We start from the raw sequence: 23961 nt of genomic DNA, 5'->3' as shown, positions 1-23961 counted from the left end.
GGCAAGGTAACAAGCTACACAGCCTTGTCAATCTTCCACTTGCTATCCAGGTTGCAGATTTTAAGAAGTACTCTCATGCAATAATTAAAAGATCTCGCACATTTTTTTACACAATATTTGCCATTTGGATGAGCAGTCTGCTTGTGGCAAAAATTGGGAATTGCTGACAGTTTGGGATTTTTGTACTGAAGGCAACACTAGTCTTCGTTGTGCTCCGGATGAGACACTGAGTTATGTGGTACTGGAGTACGGTGGCATGTTTCAGCCAACCCACATATTGGCGCTGCCTACTGCACTTCGGTTCAAGACGGAGGTTGGGGCCGTCTAGGTAGGTGACCAAAAAATGCCTCAAGTTTTTATGGCAGCATGGGCCATAGCACTGATGACTATGCGAACATTTTTGAAGTTCACGAAAAGATGGTTTCCATGTTTTTTGTCATGCTGGTTTGGACATGGTCAACTACGGCGACCCGATACAAAGGGAAGGACCTCTATCACCATCATGTATGATGAGATCAAGCTGTTAATGATGCTGGCTGTTCAGTTCCTTCCATTTGCTCCTCAAACAAGCCATAGACTCCCTGTAATGCTTGTTTGACAGATTCCCAGGCAATGTACCATATAAATATAATAGGGCTGGACATGAATTTGAACGCAATTATTTGGAGCAGTCAAGCGATTAAATCAATTACTTGAATTTACACATGTGGGCTAAAATGTCTTTAAAACAATCGATTTTTTACATAACCATCAAAGAATAAATATACCGTGCTATTTGAATTGGCGTTTACCTTTAATGTCGCATCAGTGACAAATTACTTGAGTGGACATATGTTAAGCCTATCAAACTCACTCGGACGCCATCGTAAGCCCAACTTGTCCTGCTGCCTTAAGAGGAAGCTTTAGCTCGGGTGCTCCCATCTAAATACATGTAAAAGGAGAATTCATTTTTCTCGGCAACCACTGCACCGAATTTAAAAGAAAAACTTAAAATCTAGTGACTGTTCGTTTTCGAATTTTTGATTTAGATCCTCAATTTTTTACTAGAAATTAGCAAAAATCAAAAATTTTCAGCTATACAAAACTATCAAGTTTACAACTCTGTAACTCGGCAATGAAAAATGATATCACAATTCTGTGAATTGCATCTAATAGTACATCTAAAGCGGACAAAATTGATATGTCGCAAATGAATCAAAAAAAATTTAATATTATAGAAACAGCTTTTGCAGAACCTTTGTATACAATGTAATGAATTCACGTAAGATGCAAGATGACATGTCGAATTTGTCCGCTTTGAATGATCTAACGGACCCCGTTTACAGAACCGCAATATCTTTTGGATGCAGAGCTATTAACTTGTAAACTTCGTGCTTCTATTTTTTTCAAACTTCCGAAATTTTTGAAAATCTTTTTAACAAGAATCAGGACTTAAATCGAAATTTCGCTTCCAACAGTCACTAGAATTAAACTTTCTCCTTCAAATACAACAAATTTAATCAAAATTGAATGCAGGGGTTATCTCAGAAAAGTGTTTTTGCATTTTACATGTATTTGAATAGGCTCGTCGGAGTTGGGCCCGAGCTAAAGCTTCCTCTTATAGTCCAGTGTTCGTGGGTGGTGTTTGTCCCAAGCACCGTTTTGCTTCGAAGCATTGTGGCTTTGTCTGTGGTTTCCTTCCTTGCTGTTTTAGTGTGCTGCCGATGTTTGCCTCATATTACTCTGGTCAACTTGGCCTGTTAACCACAGTAACAAAATTATGGTTATTAAAGCATTAATCAATAATCGGAAGGTTATTTGACGAAATGTCCTGACCTAAAAATATGTGCAAAATATTCTAGAGGTATTAAAAATATATAATACGTCTTTGTTTCAGATTACAAATAGTGAATTAATTGTATAAATTTTTATTCGTTATTTAAGAAGTCTGAATACTTGCATACTTGTGCTGTATATGTAGTACTTGTGCCTTAATTTCTAGTGATGATACGTGTTATACCCCAGACTCATGGTGCAATTTCATGGCCTCAATTGGCTTCCTTGTGCAGATTGCTCAAAGGAGCCAATAGCGATTGAGAAACTCAATCACAAAGGGACTCTATCACGATCGAACGTTCACTGTGTGACTGGGGTATCATGTTTAGCCTTTCATAAAGATGCAAGCAAGTTAACTGTTCTTACTCCAAGGGAGTTGAGAATTTTCATTTGTTTCAACTGTTCAGTACTTTTATTGTTACAAAGAGGAAATATCCTTCTCTTTGTTAGAGAGGTATGCATCAAGCCGCTCTTAACTGTCAAGGCAAATTACAGTAGAACCCCATCAATACATTTTCTAGGGGACTGCAGAAAAATAACTCGTAATCTGGGAAAATATAACATCCGATAACATTTGCAGCAGCACTAGTGGTGAAAGAAAACTACTACACAGAATATTATTTGAAGGTGAATAGAAAGGTAACAAATTATCGAAAACCCATTTGGTCAGCTCGTTATTGCTGCCTGGTGGCTAGATTGAAACTTAAACACATTTGTGGGGTGGCTGTAGACATGAGTCGCACTAAATGCTGCTTGTGATTTTCATATGGCACTTGGATTGCATCTTCAATATTGACAGCTTGTCGAGCACTTGCAGCTCTTTTTCAGTTTCTGCAGCCTTGTATATCGGAATAGACGCATAACGTATTAACGATCACAAGACAGTGCCCGCAAATGTAGGTGTGGGGCAGCCCTTTGTGCCTTCATTCACCTTGTCTTAGCTTTTGACTTTGTGAGCTGTGTTGAGCCCGGCATCCGGAGATGGTCTGTACAGGGAGATGGTTGTCCTTCTGCACTGCATGGCAGGTTCAGTGAAGTGACTGTCTTCAACAGTGACATGTGACAATCAACATGGGTGTCATTGATGGACGATGCTGCATTGGTGGTGCGCTGTCACAGTTTTCTTCTTGGGCATAAGCAGGAAGAGAAGTGTAACAAACGGGAAGCTAATAAGCTTGACCCTATGGAAACTATATTGGACTGGTGCTACGGAACATAAGTTTGAAGTTTGAAGTTTATTACAATTTTGACAATACAAGATTGTCATGGCGCCGGAGCAAAAGGCGAGACTATACACGCCTGACTAGGCCCCTGGCGCCACGAGCACAGCAGACAACAGTGCAAAAAATATATACATATATACACATAATACACACATATACATACTTATATATACGAATGATAGAATTATACAAACAAGAAATCATTGCAACACAATAAGTATAAACAATGAAAATGAAGGAATAAAGTGCGCACAGAAAGATACAGGAAGGCCAAAAGGCCACATGGGAAAAAAGTCTTGCAACGCATGAAATTGCATATCAGTCGAAAAAACAGGAAATAAATTACAAAAAACAGGTGTCATTTGTTGGAAAAATACAGTTTTGATTTCTTTCTGAAAATTGAAATGGTTGAGGAATCTTGTATGATATCAAATAAAGCATGCTCATCATTAAGTATATTAGGAATCTGCCACTGTAAAAGCTGATGGCCGTAGTTTGTTCTAGTTTTTACCTTAATAAAGTTCCTAGCTCTTAAGGTGTAGTTAGTTGTGGTATTAGTATATATAGAAAAAAAGTTCTCACGATTACTTATGAATTCTAAAAAAGCTTTTCCGGATAACTTTTGTTTATACAGACCAAGAACCAAGAAAACATAAGAACCAAGAAAACATAAGAACCAAGAAAACATAAACAGAAACCGATCCATGAAGTTCTACTGTATATAATGCTACCACTGCCTAGATTAATCTTTGCTCTGTGCCTATAAAAATTCTCTCCTGTAGGACACACCTGCTTTGTGTGTCTGCTCCCCCCCTCGTCGCCTTACTAGGGTGGAGAAAGTTGTACTTGGGAGGATGCAGGCTGGGTGGCCTTTACACTGGCTGTCTTCTGTACTTAAAACTGGCAGCACTTTGCACTGGACAAAACATGTCCCAATTGTCCCTTTCCAGTGATGGAAGCAGATGTCTGCAATTTACATTGACTTGTCCATTCTTTCAAGCGGAACACTCCTACCTACTTATGCAAGCCAGCCTCCACGATCACATCTAGCTATGATTGGATTGCTGTATACACAAGAACAGACGCCACAAAACGCTACTTTAATTCATACAATACATGCTGAAAAAAAAGTATGTAGACAGTATTTAAGTATGAAGCATGCATATGTTATACTTAGGTATTAACTGGGAATATTGGGGGTGAGCTCTACTACTGGAAAAACTGGTGCTACAGTTGGCACGACATGGCATGAGGGATCACATGAGCACACTGCCACATTGCCTGCTCTGAAACTAGAGGTATGTGCTGAGAAACAATGTTAAGCAACACCAGGGAAGCCTCAGTGGTGCTGTGGTTTACAGCTCACTCACGATAAATAATGAGACGTCAAACAGAATTCAGAAAAAAAGATAGTATCGTTGCAAATAGCTATCACATGTCCTTAAAGGTGCCAAATTCTTTAGCTGTAAATTACAAGTATCTACAAATGACTTTGAAAGCATTCACGCAACAATATTTATTTTTGTCTTGTCAAATGCACATATGCTGCAACCTAGAGCCCATGGCACAGTGCAAATATGTGCATTAGGTACGGGTATACTGCATTCGAGGTGAGAAAAAAGAAAGACGGCACTGCGGAAAACTGGACTATATTGGATAGGATACCACCTTGGTCCTGTACGCTCATTATTGTATCGCTTTCCTCCCTTTTCAGGCATGAAGCCATATTCCATGCTTAGATTCAGGCACATTTACGATATACGGTGATTTATTTATTTATTTCGTTTTTAGTTACAGTGAAGATCTTTTAAAGATCACCTTGAAAGCGCAGTTCAGCCTTTTCAGATTAGTTATCTGAAGAGGCGGACATTATTTCCATGAAACATTGCAACATCCACGCAGCTATAATTGAAAAGATTCAATATTTACCTTTTTAATTGTTCACTTTGTTAGATGTTGAAATTTGGCAGTTGTGAAGTCATACTATGCTTAGCGGAAATCTTAATGCGAGTACGGAGACCTACATCTGCAAAATGTGGTACGAAATATATTAGTGTTCCTGTTAACAGTTTGAGAAGAGCCGCCCTCGAGTAGTTTGGAAAAATAACTGCAACACCAGTGCATAATTTAGCACCTTTGGTGACGGATATCTTCAAAATGATGCTATTATAAGGAATTTGCTAGGCTAATAAGACCTTCACTACATCTTGGTTTCAATTTCACCATTTCAACAAGGGAATAATATAGAAAGTTCCATAGGGCATCATTTTAATTATCTACATGGTCATTTGCAAGTAATGTCTACGTCTTCATGTAATCCACTTCTACGGATCGAAGTGCATTATCCTTTACTGGCGATCTTGAAAATCTATTCCAACTAAAAAAATAAAAAGGAAACATGCCACACTGACAGTACCGCTTACATTCAAATTGAAATATTGCATGATAACATACACATACACGTACCACATGTTGAGAATTCATGTGGTTGCTACATTGAGACGGCAACGGCTTCTGTTTTATAGTGTGCCGCACAATTCTATTCGATTGAAATTTTTCTTGCATGAAAAAAAAAATGCCTTGGCTTACTGCATTGCGACAACTGCACCCAGTGGCCGTGCATAGTATCTTGTGAAGATACAGCGTGTGTATTGTGTTCTGTGTTTGCAGTTTGCCCCAAGGTCAGTCATGTTGCAGTGACAAATTCCCTTGTATGAAGGCACCTTATACAACTGCCTAGGAGGGTGTCCGTGTAGTGCTTTGTTTCAGAGCCGGCAGCCAAACTATGATGAGCGCACCATGTTATCCCTCATACCACGTCAGAAGCGTGCTCTCAGAAGATGGCACCACAGTATGTCCTCGCCCCTCTTGGGCTGATGGGCTGGAGTTTTGAACGCACTGTGGCAGACGACGGCGGGCGACAAAGTTGGCTAGCTTGTACACAAAAGACGCCACCCTGTAGAGCAACACATACAGGTCTTGCTTGTTTTGTGTGTTGTTTTGTGTTCTGTACATAGTTCATGCACTTGAACAGTGTTTGAAATGCCCATACGATGTTGTGCGTCGTCGCCACCATTATTGTTGCATGGTGAATTGTCATGTGAGTCATGGACTTGACAGGCTGGAGTTTTAGAACATATTGTGCTGTGATTTGGGGGTGAGCGACAAAATTGGCTGGGTAGTACATAAGTCTTGTACACAAGTCTTGTAGTATACAAGTCGCTGAACAGCTGGCCTCACTTTCTTTGTGTGTTCAGGAGTCATTATTTTATTTTGGTGTTCAGTTACCAGAAAGGCACATGTGTTCATTGATAGTAGCCTGTGGATAATTTCTTCGAGAGTTGCAAAAAGCTGAAGCAAAAATGCAGAATTGCAGTAAACTCTCTGAAACTGCGGATGGCGTTTTTTTAATTTTTATTTTTAGTTAGAAAATCGCCATGCTCGGGAATTATAGGACATAAAGGGATTTCTGATGGTGAAGTGGCCCACGTAATTAAACAAAAGTACATGTAGCGGTTCAAACTGTTTCAGAACCTTCTACCTTCTTCTACATGTTTGAGAACAGATTTTTGATTGACTGATGTGGTAAAGACAAGTCAGATACAGCATGAAGTTAGGGGACTGTATATAAAAAGTGGTGTTTAAACATACAATGTCACATTATGTATGTGTTGCTGTAAACAAAGTAATAATGACAGTTATGGAGAAAACGATATGTAGCAGCAATATAGTTTCATTTGTTGCCATTATTCATTTGTTTGCTATACTAGGATACAACTTATAAAAACAGCAGTTGGCAACCAAGGCACATGGACCACGCAGGGTTGTGTTACTCAGCTAACCAATCACAGAAGCAAACGAAGCCGTCATCATGTGAAGTTTTCAAAATGGCATCATACTTGACACCTCCGGAGCGTCTGCTGTTCTTAACGAGTCTTTTCATTGGCGGAGGCGATGAGGTGTGCAACAGACATGGACAAAGTGTATGGAGTCTAGCATTTAATTCTTCAAAAGTCCATGGTACAGTTCATTTCACTGCCAAGTTCGTTTTACTCATGGAACTTCAATGCCAACTGAAGTGAAACTTGACAGGAAAAAGTTGCAGCGAAGCAAGCGTTTTATTTCAGTTCATTAAAGAATTAGGCTTTCACCATTCCACTATAATAGATGAGTAAAACGTATAAAATTACGTGCTTTTTTGTGTGTGGTTACCACCTTATTTAGGAAACTGAAAGTTTGAAGTACGAACTATTTGCAGCCTTGCGGAGGAACAGTGGCTGGCGGTTATGAGGGTGTGTGTGAGGCTTCATGGTACTAACACATAGGTGTTCTGTGCTAATGCCAGCATAGCGCTTTGCTTCCTTGGCGAAGGAAGGCTGCTTAAAATGCCTCCCATGCATGAACTTCTCCAGAATTCCCACCGTAGCACAGTTCAGACGAGCAGATATTCCGTGGCGCCTTGCATTCACCAGCAGGGCTTTGCATGTTGTGCTACCCGAAACTGATTAACGCAGCATGGAGGGCTCTGTTGGCCGACATTTCCGCAGTGCCGCCTGGCCGCACTTTACAACCAATACGCCTTACACTCTTAGACAAAGGTACATCCTTTGGGGTGTATATTTGCTACACAACAATAATCGTCATCTGCCTTCCATGCATTCCCCTTTTTGATAACGCTGTGCCACTACTTTCCTGTTGGGAATGCTATGTCATGCTGATAACGCGCATGCCGTTTGTTACTGAAAAGTACCGAGCTCACAGCGTTAAAGAAAGGAAACGCATCAAGGTAGATGACGATTATTGTTGTGTGGCAGATATACACCCCAGAGGGTGCAACCTTTTTTTAGAGTGTACCATGCCCGACCTAGGGGCACATGTGAACACTTCTAATGCCTCCAGCGTTGACATGTGTGCGTTGAATCAAGTTCGGCGCACTCAAGGCTTGTTTAAGCAAAAATAATGTCGCAACTGCAGCGAGTCTGTAGGCGCATGGATATCTGCATTAAGTAAAGTTTGGCGAACACCATGATATAGGGGCTTGTTTGAGTGGCCCTAATGCCATACACACTTAAACAAATGTATACCCTTTGGGGTGTATATTTGCTACACAACAATAATTGTCATCTGCCTTGCAATTGCTTGCGTTTCCTTTCTTGAAAACGCTGCGCTCGCTACTTTCCTGTCGAGAATGCTTTGTCATGCTGATAACGGGCATGTGGTTCGTGACTTGAAAGTACCGGGCCTGTCGCGTTAAAGAAATGAAATGCGGGTAAGACATGTGCAGATGACGATTATTGTTGTGGGAAAAGATAAGCCCCAAAGGGTGTAAATTTTTCTAAGTGTGTACACTCTAAAAGAAGTTACACCCTGTGGGGCGTATTTTTGCCACACAAAAATAATCGGCATCTGACTTGTCCGCATTTCCTTTCTTTAACGCGGCGAGCCCGGTACTTTCCAGTAACGAACGGCATGCGCGTTATCAGCATGACATAGCATTCCCGACAGGAAAGTAACGAGCGCAGCGTTTTCAAGAAAGAAACTGCAGGCAAGACAGATGACGATTATTGTTGTGTGGCAAATAAACACTACAAAGGTGCAAGCTTTTCTTAGAGTGTACACTCCAAGAAGAATTTAGACCCTTTGGAGTGCCCCTTCTGCCACACAACGATAATCGTCATCTGCCTTGATGCGTTTCATTTCTTTAACGCTGCGAGCCCGGTACTTTCCAGTAACGAACGGCATGCGCGTTATCAGCATGATAGCATTCCCGACAGGAAAGTAGCGTGCATGGCATTTTCAAGAAAGGAAACGCATCAAGGCAGATGACGATTATCGTTGTGTGGCAGAAGGGGCACGCTAAAGGGTGTAAACTGTTCTTAAAATGTAAAAACAGCTGCACCCTTTGGGGTGTATATTTGCCACACAACGATAATCGTCATCTGTCATGTCCGCATTTCCTTTCTTTAACGCTGCGAGCCCGGTACTTTCCAGTAACGAACGGCATGCGCGTTATCAGCGTGATAGCATTTCCTATCGGCAATGCTATCATGCTGATAACGCGCGTGCCGCATCAACGCAGATGACGATTATCGTTGTGTGGCAGAAGGGGCACGCCAAAGGGTGTAAACTGTTCTTACACTCTTAGAAATATTTACACCCTTTGGGGCTTATCTTGTCCCACAACAATAATCGTCATCTGTCTTGCCCGAGTTTCCTTTCTTGAAAGCTCGGCGCTCGCTACTTTACTTTCGAGAAGCTGCGTCACACTGATAACGCGCATGCCGTTCGTGACTGGGAAGTACCGGGCTCGCAGCGTTAAAGAAAGGAAACGCGGGCAAGACAGATGACGATTATCGTTGTGGGACAAGATAAGCCCCAAAGGGTGTAAATTTTTAAAGAGTGTAGAGTGTATATTTGCCACACAACGATAATCATCTGTCTTGCCCGCATTTCCTTTCTTGAAAACGCCGCGCCCGCTACTTTCCTGTCGGGAATGCTATGTCATGCTGATAACGAGCATGCCGTTCGTTACTGGAAAATACCGGGCTCGCAATGTTAAAGAAAGGAAACGCATCAAGGTAGATGACGATTATCGTTGTGTGGCAGATATACATCCCAAAGGGTGCAAGCTTTTTGTAACTCTTAAAACGGTTGCACCCTTTGGGGTGTATATTTGTGCCACAACAATAATCGTCATCTGCCTTGCTTGCGTTTCCTTTCCTGAAAACTCGGCGCTCGCTACTTTCCTGTCGATAATGATGCGTCACACTGATAACGCGCATGCCGTTCGTGACTGGAAAGTACCGGGCTCGCAGCGTTAAAGAAAGGAAACGCGGGCAAGACAGATGACGATTACACTCTTAAAACTGTTGCACCCTTTGGGGTGTAAATTTGTCCCACAACAATAATCGTCATCTGCCTTGCTTGCGTTTCCTTTCCTGAAAACTCGGCGCTCGCTACTTTCCTGTCGAGAATGCTGCGTCACACTGATAAGGCGCATATTCCGTTCGTGACTGCAAAGTACCGGGCTCGCAGCGTTAAAGAAAGGAAACGCGGGCAGCACGGATGACGATTATCGTTGTGGGACAAGATACGCCCCAAAGGGCGTAAATTTTTCTAAGAGTGTATTGTTGTGGGACAAGATACGCCCCAAAGGGTGTAAATGTTTCTAAAAGTGTACACTCTTAAAACGGTTGCACCCTTTGGGGTGTATATATTTGTCCCACAACAATAATCGTCATCTGGCCGGCATGCGTTTCCTTTCCTGAAAACTCGGCGCTCACTACTTTCCTGTCGAGAATGATGCGTCACGCTGATAACGCGCATGCCGTTCGTGACTGGGAAGTACCGGACTCGCAGCGTTAAAGGAAGGAAACACGGGCAAGACAGATGACGATAATTGTTGTGGGACAAGATAAACCCCGAAGGGTGTAAATTTTTCTAAGAGTGTACACTCTTACACTCTAAAAACAGTTGCACCCTTTGGGGTGTATATTTTTCCCACAACGATAATCGTCATCTGTCTTGCCCGCGTTTCCTTTCTTTAACGCTGCGAGACCGGTACTTCCCAGTCACGAACGGCATACGCGTTATCAGTGTGACGCAGCATTCTCGACAGGAAAGTAGCGAGCGCCGAGTTTTCAAGAAAGGAAACGCAAGCAAGGCAGATGACGATTATTGTTGTGGGACAAATATACACTCCAAAGGGTGCAAACTGTTTTTAGAGTGTAGAAAAATGTACACCCTTTAGGGCTTATCTTGTCCCACAACGATAATCGTCATTCGTCTTGCCCGCGTTTCCTTTCTCTAACGCGGCGAGCCCGGTACTTCCCAGTTACGAACGGCATGCGCGTTATCAGTGTGACGCAGCATTCTCGACAGGAAAGTAGCGAGCGCCGAGTTTTCAGGAAAAGAAACGCAAGCAAGGCAGATGACGATTATTTTTGTGGGACAAATTTACGCCCCAAAGGGTGCAACAGTTTTAAGAGTGTACACTCTTAGAAAAATTTACACCCTTTGGGGCGAAGGGCTTGCGCGTTATCAGTGTGACGAAGCATTCTCGACAGGAAAGTAGCCGGAGCCGAGTTTTCAAGAAAGGAAACGCCAGCAAGGCAGATGACGATTATGGTTGTGGGACAAATACACACCCCAAAGGGTGCAACCGTTTTAAGAGTGTAGAGTGTTGGTTATATTAACTCTCTATAATACACGCAGCAAAAATAATGTCTTCACATCGGGCTGCTAGCAGTGCCATAAGTGCACTGATATCAGAGCTGTTTGACCACGAAAGATGTTTTTGAAGTGCCCGCGAAAAATAATATTTACTAATTCATCATCTCAAACGATTGAACAATGTTGGTTCAAGCAATGCAGCATGTTTGTAAATCTTCACAATGTTTACATCTTTTTTTTTATGAACATGTGACGACGCAAACAAAGCAGTCGCATCCATGGTCGTTCATATCGCTAACATAGTAGATTGGCAACACTGTTGCCGCTTTGTTTTTGTTTATGTTGCTAAGGCCTGATGCAGCGGCGCGCGAGGAGCTGCGGTTTCCGTGCTCCGAGTGTGGAGAGCTTTCTATGTGGAGCAGACTAAAACAGCACGGTAACCTGTGCGTTAGGTTACTCGTGAAATAATTTTCCAAGATGTAGTGCTTCAGCTGTGTGAATTTTGTGTCTAGTTAATCTAGTCGAACTTGAGTGGGAGGATCCACGAGCGTTCGCGAGAACTTTTGGTGATGCCAATGACCAAGCCGGACGCAAAGACTAATCAAAATTCAAGGACCGTTGGCCCACCAAGTCGTCAAAAGCTTTTGGAAGAGACATCTGTTTTTTTTTAAACGTATCGCCGGAGCGTTGTTTTAGCCCTGCTTACTGGTTTGTTCACAAAAGTGCCATTGGCTGTGATGGCCTCGTCCGTGCATCAAAACGGCAGCGTACCTGTTGCCTTGTCGTGCTTGCCCGAGATTGAACAAATCATTCGGAAGTTGGAACATGGCACGCCACTTATCAAGTTCTACCAGAAGGGTCGGCCTGAAAAGAGGACTTTCTCGATCAAGCTGGAAACCCGGCAGGTCATTTGGTGGCGGCCAGTCACCGGGCGTACAGTGGAAGAAGGAGCGGGTTAGCAATATATATATGTATATAGATATATACACATATTTCATTTCAGCATTTACCCATCATCCAATCACTTTTTTTCCCTCCCCACTCCCCTTTCAGTAAACTAAGGGGTGCCGTTTTGGTTGCGCTACACAGTTTCTAAAAGATTGACACCGGAGTCTAGCGAGACTACGCAGAGGGCCGTTGTAACATTTTGTTTCGGAAGTCGTTTTTGGTGCTAGTTGGTGTGACTCCTAACGTCGTTTGTCTTTGATTCTTTTGCCTGTTAAACAAAAAGAAAAAGATATATTGTTGCAAGAGTCTTGTCACAACTGCAGTGTGCATGTAGATTTTTTTCTTTTTTCTGTCGCTAATTGATGAGTGTGTTAAACAGCGCTTTTTTGCAACCTTATCACATAGGAATAATATTGCCCAACTTAATACAGTTCGAACAATTACCGAATGCTGACTCGATTTCTTGAATAATTCATTTTCAAACGCTATGCAGGGTGTATTTATCTTATGATGGGGTTTTCATTTAAATGAAAATGGTTCCATTTGCCAAAGCAACGAAGGAACAGCTGAGTGCGGCATGACTGTTCCGTTCACATGGCTGATAAAGTACTTGCCAATTACAGAATTGTTTCGGGCCCCTACGCATAGAAAGCTTTAAATGTTCAAGAATGAGCCATTTGCAGAAATATACTGGGCATGAGCATGAAAGGTATTTTCCACCCAAAGTTGCTTAAGACAGCTGATTTTGCCTCACAGATACATGATCGACGTGTGTCTTCGTGTTGCTGGTTTAGGATGAACTCTGAACGTCTTAGCGAATTTTATTGTAAATCACGTCATCAATACTCACCCAAAGATAACACTTTTGTCTGGAACACGTAGCTTTTATTTTATAAGAACCCTAGTATTTACATAAACAAAGCAAAAGCACTTTACCTGTGCAAGCACTCAAACTGAATTTGCCGAGAAGCGGTCGAATTTAGGCCTCGTTTTCCAACCAAATTTCGTAGTACTGCCGCTGCACGTAAAAGGAAGCACACCATTCTGCAAGTCGTCCATTTGCAGCACAAAGCACACAAATATGAAGCATCACAAAAAAAGCATATGTTGAGACACTGTAATCTGTACCAAATTGTGAAGCAGTTGAGAGAAGTCTTTATGCCTGAAAATGTTACATTGCAGAAGTAAACTTTGCTATTGATGTCACTGGGAAAAGGCAGTGGTAATTTCATTTGCTATAAAACATTCATAAACTCTGACTAGTTGGCATTGTAAATGCGTATTCATTTCGTTAAGCTGGAGGCAGTAAGTAAAACAAAAATGCTGACTGAGGCAGAGTTAAAGAGTAAAGTTTGCAGTACATTATACACAAGATCCATTGTGTAACAGTTCTCGGATAGACTGTTCAAAACTTATAACAATCCAATTTCCCGTGAACTCCATAAGAGGCGCGTAGATAAATGCCTAACAGAAAAAGAATGTGCACTGGCCGTGTACATAAAACATGTGAGAAGTAACTATTACAAACAACCCAACTTAAATGCCATCATTACAGATTGAGTTGAGGCCTTCATTGCAGTATAGACCCAGCTACATGAATGTTCTTAAAAGTAAAAGTGTTTTGCGTATAGTCACAATATTTGAGAAAATACAAAAATATCTTTGTTCACTTAACACATGCTTAGCACATGCAGCGCTATAGTTGCAGACCGCTGTTCTCTGCAATGAGTGAGAAGAATAACAACCCGGGGACTCAATGTGTAGTAACAACCGTATGAAGCTAAAGGCAATGAAACTAAATGTGATGCAAATTAGGTTTAAGAAAAATTATTAGGGCTGTAGAGAAAGTTTTCCATTCTGCTTTCAATTTCATTTTTCGTTATTAAGAATACAAATTCAAACCTCATTTATAATTAATTCTTTATTAATAAGAAAAAAACTTATTTCCCCCATGCTTTCCTTGAATTCATTGTTTGTTGGCTTCATATGATTGTTTGCTGGCTTAGGCTTCAGTATTTTCCCTCTGGTGCAATTTATAGTCTGCTGCTTACAGCTTTCTGCTTTAAACACTATCAAATTTTGCTTAAAAGAAAGTTTGTGAAGGCCACTTTTTTGTCTTAAGTGAGCAATGGAGGACATTAAAACAAAAGCAATGGGCATGCTATCGTGTGAATGATGCCACAGAAGACAACTTTGCTTGATTGCCCCTAAGTAATATTTGCACAAAAAGTCTTGTCCACTGTGACAATGTCCGTGTCATAGTGTATGCTTTTGAAGAACATGATGTTGTAATAGCCATATGAAGCCAAGTGAAGCAGAAGCAAACAGTTGTTTTATTGTAACTACAGATAGTTGTGAATGAGATTTAAATTTGCTGGTTCGGCCCCTACTGGCGGCGAGTTGTCCGCTGTCATTTCTTTTTTCTTTTTCTGAAGAATGTGAAGCTAATCACAAATCTAGCCTGCATTTACCTTTATTTATAAATTCAATAAAGAAAAAGGCAACTAATTTCCTCTATGCTGTCCTTGGCTACAGTGTCGTTTGCTTCATATGGTTGTTGTTGTCTGGTTCTTCAGTTCCCCTGATTCTTTGAGCTCAGTGCTGTACTTTTGGAGCATATGCTTTTGGTTGACCCAATCATGATTTGGTAGTGGGTTAAGGCCTCTTTGCTTCAACTTTACTTTTCATTAATTCCCATGATAATGTAGGTTCTTTGAAATAATAAGATTAAGAACAAGATGTTCATAATTTCAAAGAGTGGCTATTTGATTAAATCAGGGAGTTAAATTGCAAAATATTTAATTTGTTGTTTGAAATTGTTATGTGCATGCTTTTACTAATTAAGAATGAATAGCACACAAATTTGTACGTTTAAATTGTTCACTAATTGAACACTAAATGTTTAAAATTTTTATTTTCTGAAAATAAAAATCGTGATGGATCCATCTGGATTTCAGTTGACCTGCGAGAAGTCAAGGAAGTTCGTCTGGGACGAAACTCAAAGATATTTGACCGGTGGCCAGAAGATGCTAGAAGATGGGACCCTGCCCAGTGCTTTGTTATATTTTATGGCAGTGCCTTTCGCCTCAAGACATTGTCTTGTGTCGGTAAGCAATGTGCAGCTAGATGCCTTATGGGCACACAGTACTCGCAGCTTGTTAACATTGCATGTAATCTTGCTGAGCATGCTACTGTTAGAGCAGAATGTTGATCATTATGGCATTTTTGCCAGCTATCTGTTCATTTAATATGCAGCCATACCCATGGCTTTGCTGGTTACTGCTTATGTTTTGATACTTTCCTATACTTAGTGCCATTTGAAACCCAAGTTAGTTTTTCTACATTTGTTGTCTCCTTCCAGCTTATTGTCCTGCATTAATTAACCCTTTGGGTGCTGGGTGTTTTTCTGCAGTACAACGAACTTGACTTTTCTCTAAATGACACATTGCCAAGCTTTAAATTCAAATGCTATTTATTGGCAATAGGTTGCTGAGTATTTTGACAAAGTTTTGAATCTCAAAATGTAAACAAAAATGAGATATACACTAATATTTTTTTTAGTTAGGATAATTAGTGTTATTTGGGCAACATGGCCTCTTTATCGCTGTCATTATCTCGTGAAGACACCTCGTATTCAGCATCGAAGTCCTCTGAATCAGAGTTCATAAGAAGTTTTGAATTTCTGCAATGTTCAAAAAACATGCAGGCTTTTTGTGTTGGTCCGCCATTTAGGAAAACGAGAGAGGCATGAGCAACACCGACAGTCAATACACAAATAATATTCAGAGGGGCTTGATTAAGTCGGGGAGCTTTGCTGCACCATCTGTTAAAGAAAAACAACACTTCAAAATTTTAGTTTAACTTCTGAGTAAATGGCACAGCCAGTGTACGGATGTTTCGCGTCTATGAATTATACATGGCCGGGTGTGTCTGAGCGGCCCAACGAGTATACTAAGGCATGGCATATATATGAGTTAACATATGCGTTGTTTGCATATTCAGAAACATAATATTAATTATTCCTTTCTTTTGATAGGTTGGTTAGAACTGGTAATAATGGAGAGGTGCAACTTGGGCTGGTTGTTACGACATTTGGTCATAGTGGCCATGTTTAACGTTATCAAAAGGTAGACAACATGCTTGTGTCAAAGTGCTATAGGACCTAAACAGGAAAAAATTCAGAAGACTTGTGCAAGCTTGCAGGGTAATAACTCAATTTTCAGTCGAGCAATGTTAAAGACAAACAGGCCCTGGAACAGTCCTTTCAGCCTTAGAGGGGTTTCCCAGCAAAGCGGCATTTCCGGTTTCTGTGAAACTTTCTCACAGCCCTCATGCATTCTCCTCACCATGTCTGTGCACCATGCTGAGCCACAGCTGTTGCACAGGTGGCATTTAACACACAGCTGCCTTCAATTAGTGCTCTGAAATTAACACTTGAGAACTTGAAAACCTATTGAAGCATAGAGCGTGTGTTATGTAAGTGTGCAAAGTTTGAAGCATAAGTGCAGAATTGCTTGCTTACAGAAGAAATTCTGCAATTTATTTCAGTACTTGAAGGAGTATCTTAGGAGCCCTGATGCCAGTTTGGAAACCTTCTATGGTGCCCACATTGCATTTACAACTTTGAAAGCTTTCCCAGCATGTTGCTCTCAACACACACATTGTTCCTATGAAGTTTCATCTTGTTATAACTTGTAGTTAGTAAACAACAAATGTTTAAGTCCCCCGACAAGCATCTAGAAGGACCCTAGACAGCACAAGAGTAGTTTGGGCTTGTTGGTACAGTTGGCATCAAATGTTTACAGACCATGAGATTGTGGTTGAGCATTTTATATTCGTGAAGGGTCTGAGAAAAGCTGAATATTTCCACAGCCTGGTATTCATATTTCCAGTCTGTGCTAGCATATTCAAACAACATGATGCTGTATGGTTTTACTGGCTATGGTCACATACTGCTGGGAAATTTAGCGTTTTCTGAGATACCATGGTTCATAAACGTTTGGCGCCAACTGTACATGACAAAATAAGTATCAGCAGTTCTAAACAGATCAGGACGAGGAAGAGGACACAGAAAAACACAAACTCTCAACAAATGTTCGTTTGAAAAACTGCACACAGTGAGTGTATGTGTGTCTGTATATTTGTGTGTGCGTGCATGCATAATTTACCACCGTGCATGCATTTCAGACAAGTCATGATGCCACCCTAGGATCTCAATCTAGACTTCTTTATGTGGCTGCTTCCTCCTTGTTATCAAAAAAAAATAAACTTAATTGAAGTTAAAGTTAGTGTGAAACACAAATTCTTGTCTGACATACACACTTTCTGGTGAAATTATGCATAAATATATAGTAGTGAGCAAAAAAGATATAATTTGCATTTTGGGTCCCCTGAACTAAACTGCTCAAAAAGTTGGCACTGCGTTATGCCAGACTGCCACCCTAGGACAATAGCTTCTTGAACACTCACTGGCATGTTTGTTATTTTCACTGTATAGCCCACTCATCATGCGCACAACTTGTGTATTCCAAGAATGTATCACAAGAAAATCGGGTACATAAGCCAGTATGTGAATATATGTGCGTGCTTCTGAGATAAATTTTAGTAACTGGTTAGCATAGTGAAAGGCTTAGCATGCTATTGAAGGTGTTGCAACACTCAAAGAAGGAGAGAAAAAAAGAAAAAAATCACACACATCCATTCACATATAAGCTCAAAAATGTAGGCAATAGTGAGCAGCACGAAATGAAAGAAGTGGCAAGTGGAGCTTTATGGTAGCGTCCTAAACTAAATGTAATCCCGCTCTGTCCCTTTGGCTGCAGCAGCGCACACTTTTTTTGACATCGAAAAAAAAAAAAAACAGCAACTAATAGCTCTGAAATGCAGGTAATTAATTTTCCACAGCAAACAAAAATATATCATTTTGTTCGTTACTGTACTCTGAGCAGTTTCTCAAAGTGAAGTTTTGTTGAAAGTTTATGCTCATGTCACGTACATTCCCTTCCTTGTCCTCATCCGTTTAGTGTCACTAACAATTAGTTTCCAATTAACACAGGTATCATAATTTTCTACAGTGTTTCCAAATTGCCTGCAACTTTGACTTTTCTCCTGTATGTTCCTTGCAAGGCATACTTTAGTTCTACCAAGTTTCCTCTTGATGTGTGCCATAATTCTGAAGCTATCTGCTCCTGAGAGCACCAAAGCACCATTACCAAAACTAATTTCCCACAGTGTGCCTGGTCAGCCCACACACTTTCAACTTTGCTAATCCGTCACCCTTGATATGGCCAGCACTCCCTTGGAATTTAATTGCTCTAGCTTGAATGGTTCTTTCAGGAATTTTTGTCAGCATTTGGAGTGAACATAAGTGGATCCACTGAACCTAGCTGAAATAAGAGCTTCCCAGTATAATCTGGTAGTCTTGGTTCATAGGTCATTACAGAAATATCATATAATCAGCGTCTGTATTGTACATGTCTATGACAATACATAAAATTATGTTCTCTTCTATTTTTGCATCAGATCAGAGATTTCGTTAATTCTTTGTTGGGTAGATAAGGTGCTTGCAGTTTCCTCATCATTGCTTTAATCATGAGACAACCTGTCTGTTTATAACACAGCTACATCAGCCAAGGATTGTGAACAGTGGATCAATGGGATTAGGCACTTGGTTTCTGATACCTTGTCTGCATCCTATCCTCTTCAAGTTGAGCGATGGCTACGTAAGGAATTTTACGGCATGCAGAATCCACGAAATGTGTAAGTTTGCTATCATAATATGAATATGTCGTCTATCATTGTAGATAGTGGCATAAATGTATGAAAACTTGCAAGGAAGAACTCTGTGCATGTTAAACCAGGTTATATCTCTTTATTCCTGTATGTCCTGCATTGTTTCTCCATCAGGATGTATATTGTCAAGTCTGACACTTACCATGTTTAAGATCCAGTATAGTTCAGACATCACTGATAGTCTGGTTTGCCCTGTCTAGTCTTAGTAACGAAATGTTGTACCTTGTTGCACTTTGTATATTTGTTGTTTTTATGCATACCAGATAGGCATACTGTTAGTGCAACGCCTTGCTTTCAGGTGAAAACATAATGTCCATGGATTTCCACCCCTTCGCAATATGTACCAGAAATGCACTCAGCCCATTCTTCTAATCTAAAAAAACATGGAAACAAGAAAAAAAAGCCTTTATTATTGATTTTGTGTAAAGCTGCTTAGATGACACTTTGAAAAATAGCAAGCAGTTTTTATCTTTTGATTGTTCAAAGCAGCTACTATTTGTATTATAATTCCATGGCTGTGCCATTTTTTTATCTTTCTCCCGCTAGTTTTAAGATTTTCTTATTGCAAATGTGTATTTTATTTCTATTTTGATGCTCTGTGTTGATGCTGCACCTAGTTATAGCATTCCTAAGGAAACATTTGAATCATTTTATGGTTGATGGCAAGCCAGCCAGGAAGCATTGTACTTTGGCTAAAGAAAGAGAAATATGTTCTTTTGAAGCATTAGTTACATCATTTGTCTTGTGAACTTTTCAGGATAACCCTGAAAGATCTTAAAGCCTTCTTCCCAAAAGTAAATTGTAAGCTATCCACAAACAAATTGAAAGAGTACTTTCAGGTAAGTATTTTTCTGGCTTTTTTGGTAATAGTTGTAAGGGTTCAGAGCTGGCTGTTCAGCTTTATGTGTAGCTTGTCTTGTTGATCCATTTTTCCTAAGACTCTTCTGTATTTCATGCATGCCCGCACTTGAAGATCGTTCTGCACTAAAATATAGCAAACAAAAACTAATATTTTGCATCTAATAAATTTCAGGAGGTCGATACCAACAGGGCTGGTGAAATTGGCTTCGAAGGTTTTGCATCCCTGTATCATAATTTGATGCATGATGAGAAGGTAAGCTGGCCAAACACATTCTATGTTTCTGTTAGCTTGTAGAGCAAAATTTATGTCTCATGAAAGTCCACTTAGATGTCTTCAAAGCAAACAGAAAATGTAGGCATACATCCTGGGTATGTAGTAACACAAAAAAAGATTGACATACGAGAAGAAGACACAAGGGCCTTTTAGGTAGTAATTAAAATTTTAGGATTCAGAGTCACATGTGCACCATGGATGAGCGATATGCAAACATAGCATTCTCACCCTTAATATGTTTTATGAAGAGAAGTGCTGTTGTCTAAATTCTGCCTATAGAGATGGCTTTTTTGCGAGCAACATTGTTGTTAGGGTATGGGGATGTGGGGTTCAAAGGTCAACTCTTGAACTGACATTTCAATTTTAACAAAATTCGGCAGAAGGCTTTGTCTTGTCGTGAGAACATGTAGTAAATTTGATTACCCTAACAAAAATGGAAAAAAAAAAGTTTTGCATGTCTCATTAAGCAAATAAGTGTGTTGCCTTAGGAAAACTAGCATTTTGAAAATTATAATGTTAGCTGCCCCTATTCTGTGATCGCAGGATAGGGGCAGCTGCTTGCAATTGTATGCCTTCTGTAGAAGGTGCATCACCTAAAAATTAAGCTTGTTTTTTTTTGTGTGTTACTGTGATCCTGAAATCGATACTTTTTTCTCGATGAGAACAATTTGAAAATTCAAGATGTCCATAGTCTTGTTCCTCACAAATTTTATGCCTAGAAGCAATCTTACAGTTTTTGCCTTTGCAGTTTTGAAACTATAGTTTTTCTGAAAGTGCGAATTGGCCCAAAAGTCCAAACTGAGAAGAATCAATTTAAATTTCAAAGCATACCAGAATACATGCAACTAACCGTTGAAAAAAATCTTTTTTTTATTCTATAATGCAAATAATAACCAAATTTGGCGAGGAGTGTCTTTACATGCTTAGAAATCCAAAAGAAACAAAATTTAAAAATGCGTGCTTCTGGTGAAAATCGTGATCTTAGCCTCGTGTCTGGGGGCATATTCGTTAGTTGAACTTAAAGGCGGGCGAATGCTAAATATTCTTGAAACTGAATGAAAATACATGAAAAATGTGTTAGGTGTGTTTGTCATTTGTGCATTATTAATCTATTTTTGTGCTATTGAACTAAAACTTTAGTAAGCCCTTTGCAGTAGGATGCTATGTCTGTCAAGCCATTTATGAGATTTAGTTAACTTCTAATGTCTTGTTGGTCAAGTCAAGGAACTAAGTGTCCACTAAATTATTAAATTTCCATTTATTCTTTTGTCTGACTATTTTAATGTACCTTTTGAGAACCTGCGACTTACATTTACAATGTCTTAATTGCTTTTCCTGAAAGGAGCACAGCACAGGATTCATGTGATGTGAGGTGCTTTCACCTGTCATCAGAGCTTGAATATGTGGTTGACTGTGGTGACCTTTCTGCTACATACATACAGTTGACTCTTGTTACAACGGACCCTGATAATCCGACAAAAAATGTCAGTTTTATCCAAAGCCTGTAATATCCAAAACGCCTCACTTCCAAAACTTTGGTGGCGATGTGTAACAAAGTTATTGCCAAGAGTGGGGGACGAACGTCTAAAGTAAAGAACAAACAAAAAAGTAGCAGTTTCACCCAAGAGGCGAAGTATCGATTGCGATAGAAAATTAGTAGACAGCTCTGCAAAGTAAGGATAGTAGTTTTATCAGCCATATAAAGTCGTAAACATTCGCTTACTAACTAAATTAACAAGCATGGTGTCACGCACGCACAGAGAAGCATGAACACATCTTGCTCGATGACCGCGAAAAGTTGCTGTCACAACGTTGGAGTGAAGAAGCGTGGTAGCAGCAGCGAGCAAATTGACCTTTGTGCGGTCTCTCGCTTCAATGCAAATTAAATGTCGAAAGCACTGCGCATACGAAGCTACCGTCACTGGGCACACTTTGTCCACATCACAGATCGCTTTCAAAATATGGTGTCCGCGCGGCCGTGCACCAGTCGCCAGAGTAAAACCGCCCCCTCTCTCTTGCCTCCCCTCCCCCTGTGCCTCACTCGTGAAAGAAGACAGCGCGCTGCCACCCCACCTTCCTCCCTCGTATGCGTAATATTGAGCCACGATTGTCAGCTGACCCTTGCAAGTCAGTTGTCAGCTCATGTAGACACGGCAAAAGTTTGTTTTATACGACCAGTTTTGACAAAAATTGCCCCAATTTCGTCCGCTGTAGCTGATAGTCCGTTGTAGCATGGTCTGTTAAAAGCTAACTTTATTGCATTAATAAAATTGGTAGAGCCAACTAAGGTTGAAATATAGTCCGTTATATTCAAAAGTCTGTTGTACGCGGGTCTGTTCTAACAAGCGTGGACTGTAATAGGGAAGACATGCAGGAACTTTGACAAATTTAAACTCACCTTCATTCACAAACCAGTGAAATGGGAGAGAGCTCTGTTTTGGCCTTTGCACTCCTTGAAGTGCGAAACTGCACCATTTATAGGTAACCAACAGTAAGAGTACTGCAAATGCAGAGATGTGGTACTTTGGGAATGTGATTGCAGAGCTTGTTTGGGACTTCTGGGCAGAACCCAATAAGATGACATGCATTCTGGCAAATTTTCATTGTGAAATTAGGCTAGATGATTGGCCACACTTATTTTGGCAACAGGCCTGGCAAATATTGTGCCATTTGACAAGTCAAAAGTAAAAATCAGTTGATGGCTGGCACTCTACTATTGCAAGATATGCTGTGTAAAGCTCAGCTTCCATTTCCCAGCATGTTTAAGTAGTTTCATATACTCCCAGATTGCCTCTAAAGAACTCAGCAGTCCGGCAGAACTGTGTAAACAGATATATTATGAAATAGTTGTCGTAAAAGACTGACTTTCTTTGTGATGCTAAAATTTGAAAAGTACTGCTTGACAGGAATGAGTGGAAAATGTGTACTAGATTCTTGTAGAATGGTTTGATAGTCACTAATTCCATTAGTACCTCTATGTGCCCCCTTTGTTGTGATGTTAACCTCTAAGCACTTTTGTAGTATTGATGCCAGATAGTGATAACATTGTTGAAGCACTCTTCTGTGTTCCTGGCACTTTCTTCATTTTTCAGCTGTTCACGGATTTCTTCAAACCATATGCTGATGAAAATGGGAAAGTCACTGTAAAGGCTTTCCAAAAGTTTCTCATTCAGGACCAGAAGGTAAATAAATTAGCCATGTTAAGTTTCTTGTACATCAATTCACTACTTGTTGGCAAGCAGCACTTCACACTGTGTAATGTTGTAGAACATGTCCCTTGTGTCCACTGAAAAACAGCACACAGAGATCAAGGTTTTTAATAAGTGTACACATTTAGAGTTATTGTTAAAGAGCTCTTGATAGGGGGGCAGCTGATTAAAGCTTTTTTTTAAAGGTACTTCTGAGTTACTCTCAGCCGTTACTTGAAGATGTCTCTACCAACCGTGGCAATCTAGCTCACCATTGTAAAAGAGTTGGTTGCATGGTACTGTTTGACAAGTATATGCTTTTGCTTAGTTCCATCATCAGCACAAAAAGAGAAATTTTTTTAATTTATTGCAAGCGGGAAAGGAATTGCTATACTTCCTAGTGCAGTTGTGCAGAAATGAGCCTGTGAGTACATAGGACCTCAATGTTTTCAACCTCCTCTCTCACTTATCACCTTTTATTTTGCTCTTTAATTTTTCCTTTTTTAACCCATATAATTTGAATTTTTTTGTGCATGTGCCTGCATCTGTGTGTGTGTACATGCATGTGTGTGAGTGCATGTGCATATGAGAGAGAGAACTTGGAGGTGGTAGTTTGTACTTAGTCCATCATGTACTGTCTTCTTCTGTACCATGCAGAGCAGCATATTTGTTTTCAGCAGCCAACAAG

General features: G+C 40.3%; 1 protein-coding gene across 2 annotated transcripts in view; it reads left to right on the top strand.

The window, feature by feature from the left end:
• The first annotated feature begins 11539 nt into the window (after positions 1–11539).
• sl (small wing phospholipase C gamma 1) overlaps positions 11540–23961 on the top strand; it is an 83852-nt gene continuing 71430 nt past the window's right edge. For both annotated transcript variants that reach the window (XM_065425231.1, XM_065425232.1), the window contains exons 1-6: positions 11540–12164; positions 15116–15265; positions 18779–18917; positions 19708–19789; positions 19984–20064; positions 23178–23267. In XM_065425231.1, the coding sequence (XP_065281303.1) occupies positions 11948–12164; positions 15116–15265; positions 18779–18917; positions 19708–19789; positions 19984–20064; positions 23178–23267 (759 nt within the window). In that variant the 5' untranslated portion in view covers positions 11540–11947. The remainder of the gene's footprint in view (positions 12165–15115; positions 15266–18778; positions 18918–19707; positions 19790–19983; positions 20065–23177; positions 23268–23961) is intronic.

This window comes from Dermacentor albipictus, chromosome 1 (genome assembly GCF_038994185.2).
Source record: "Dermacentor albipictus isolate Rhodes 1998 colony chromosome 1, USDA_Dalb.pri_finalv2, whole genome shotgun sequence".
Taxonomy (NCBI): Eukaryota; Metazoa; Arthropoda; class Arachnida; order Ixodida; family Ixodidae; genus Dermacentor; species Dermacentor albipictus.
This window is presented reverse-complemented; position numbering and strand designations above follow the sequence as displayed.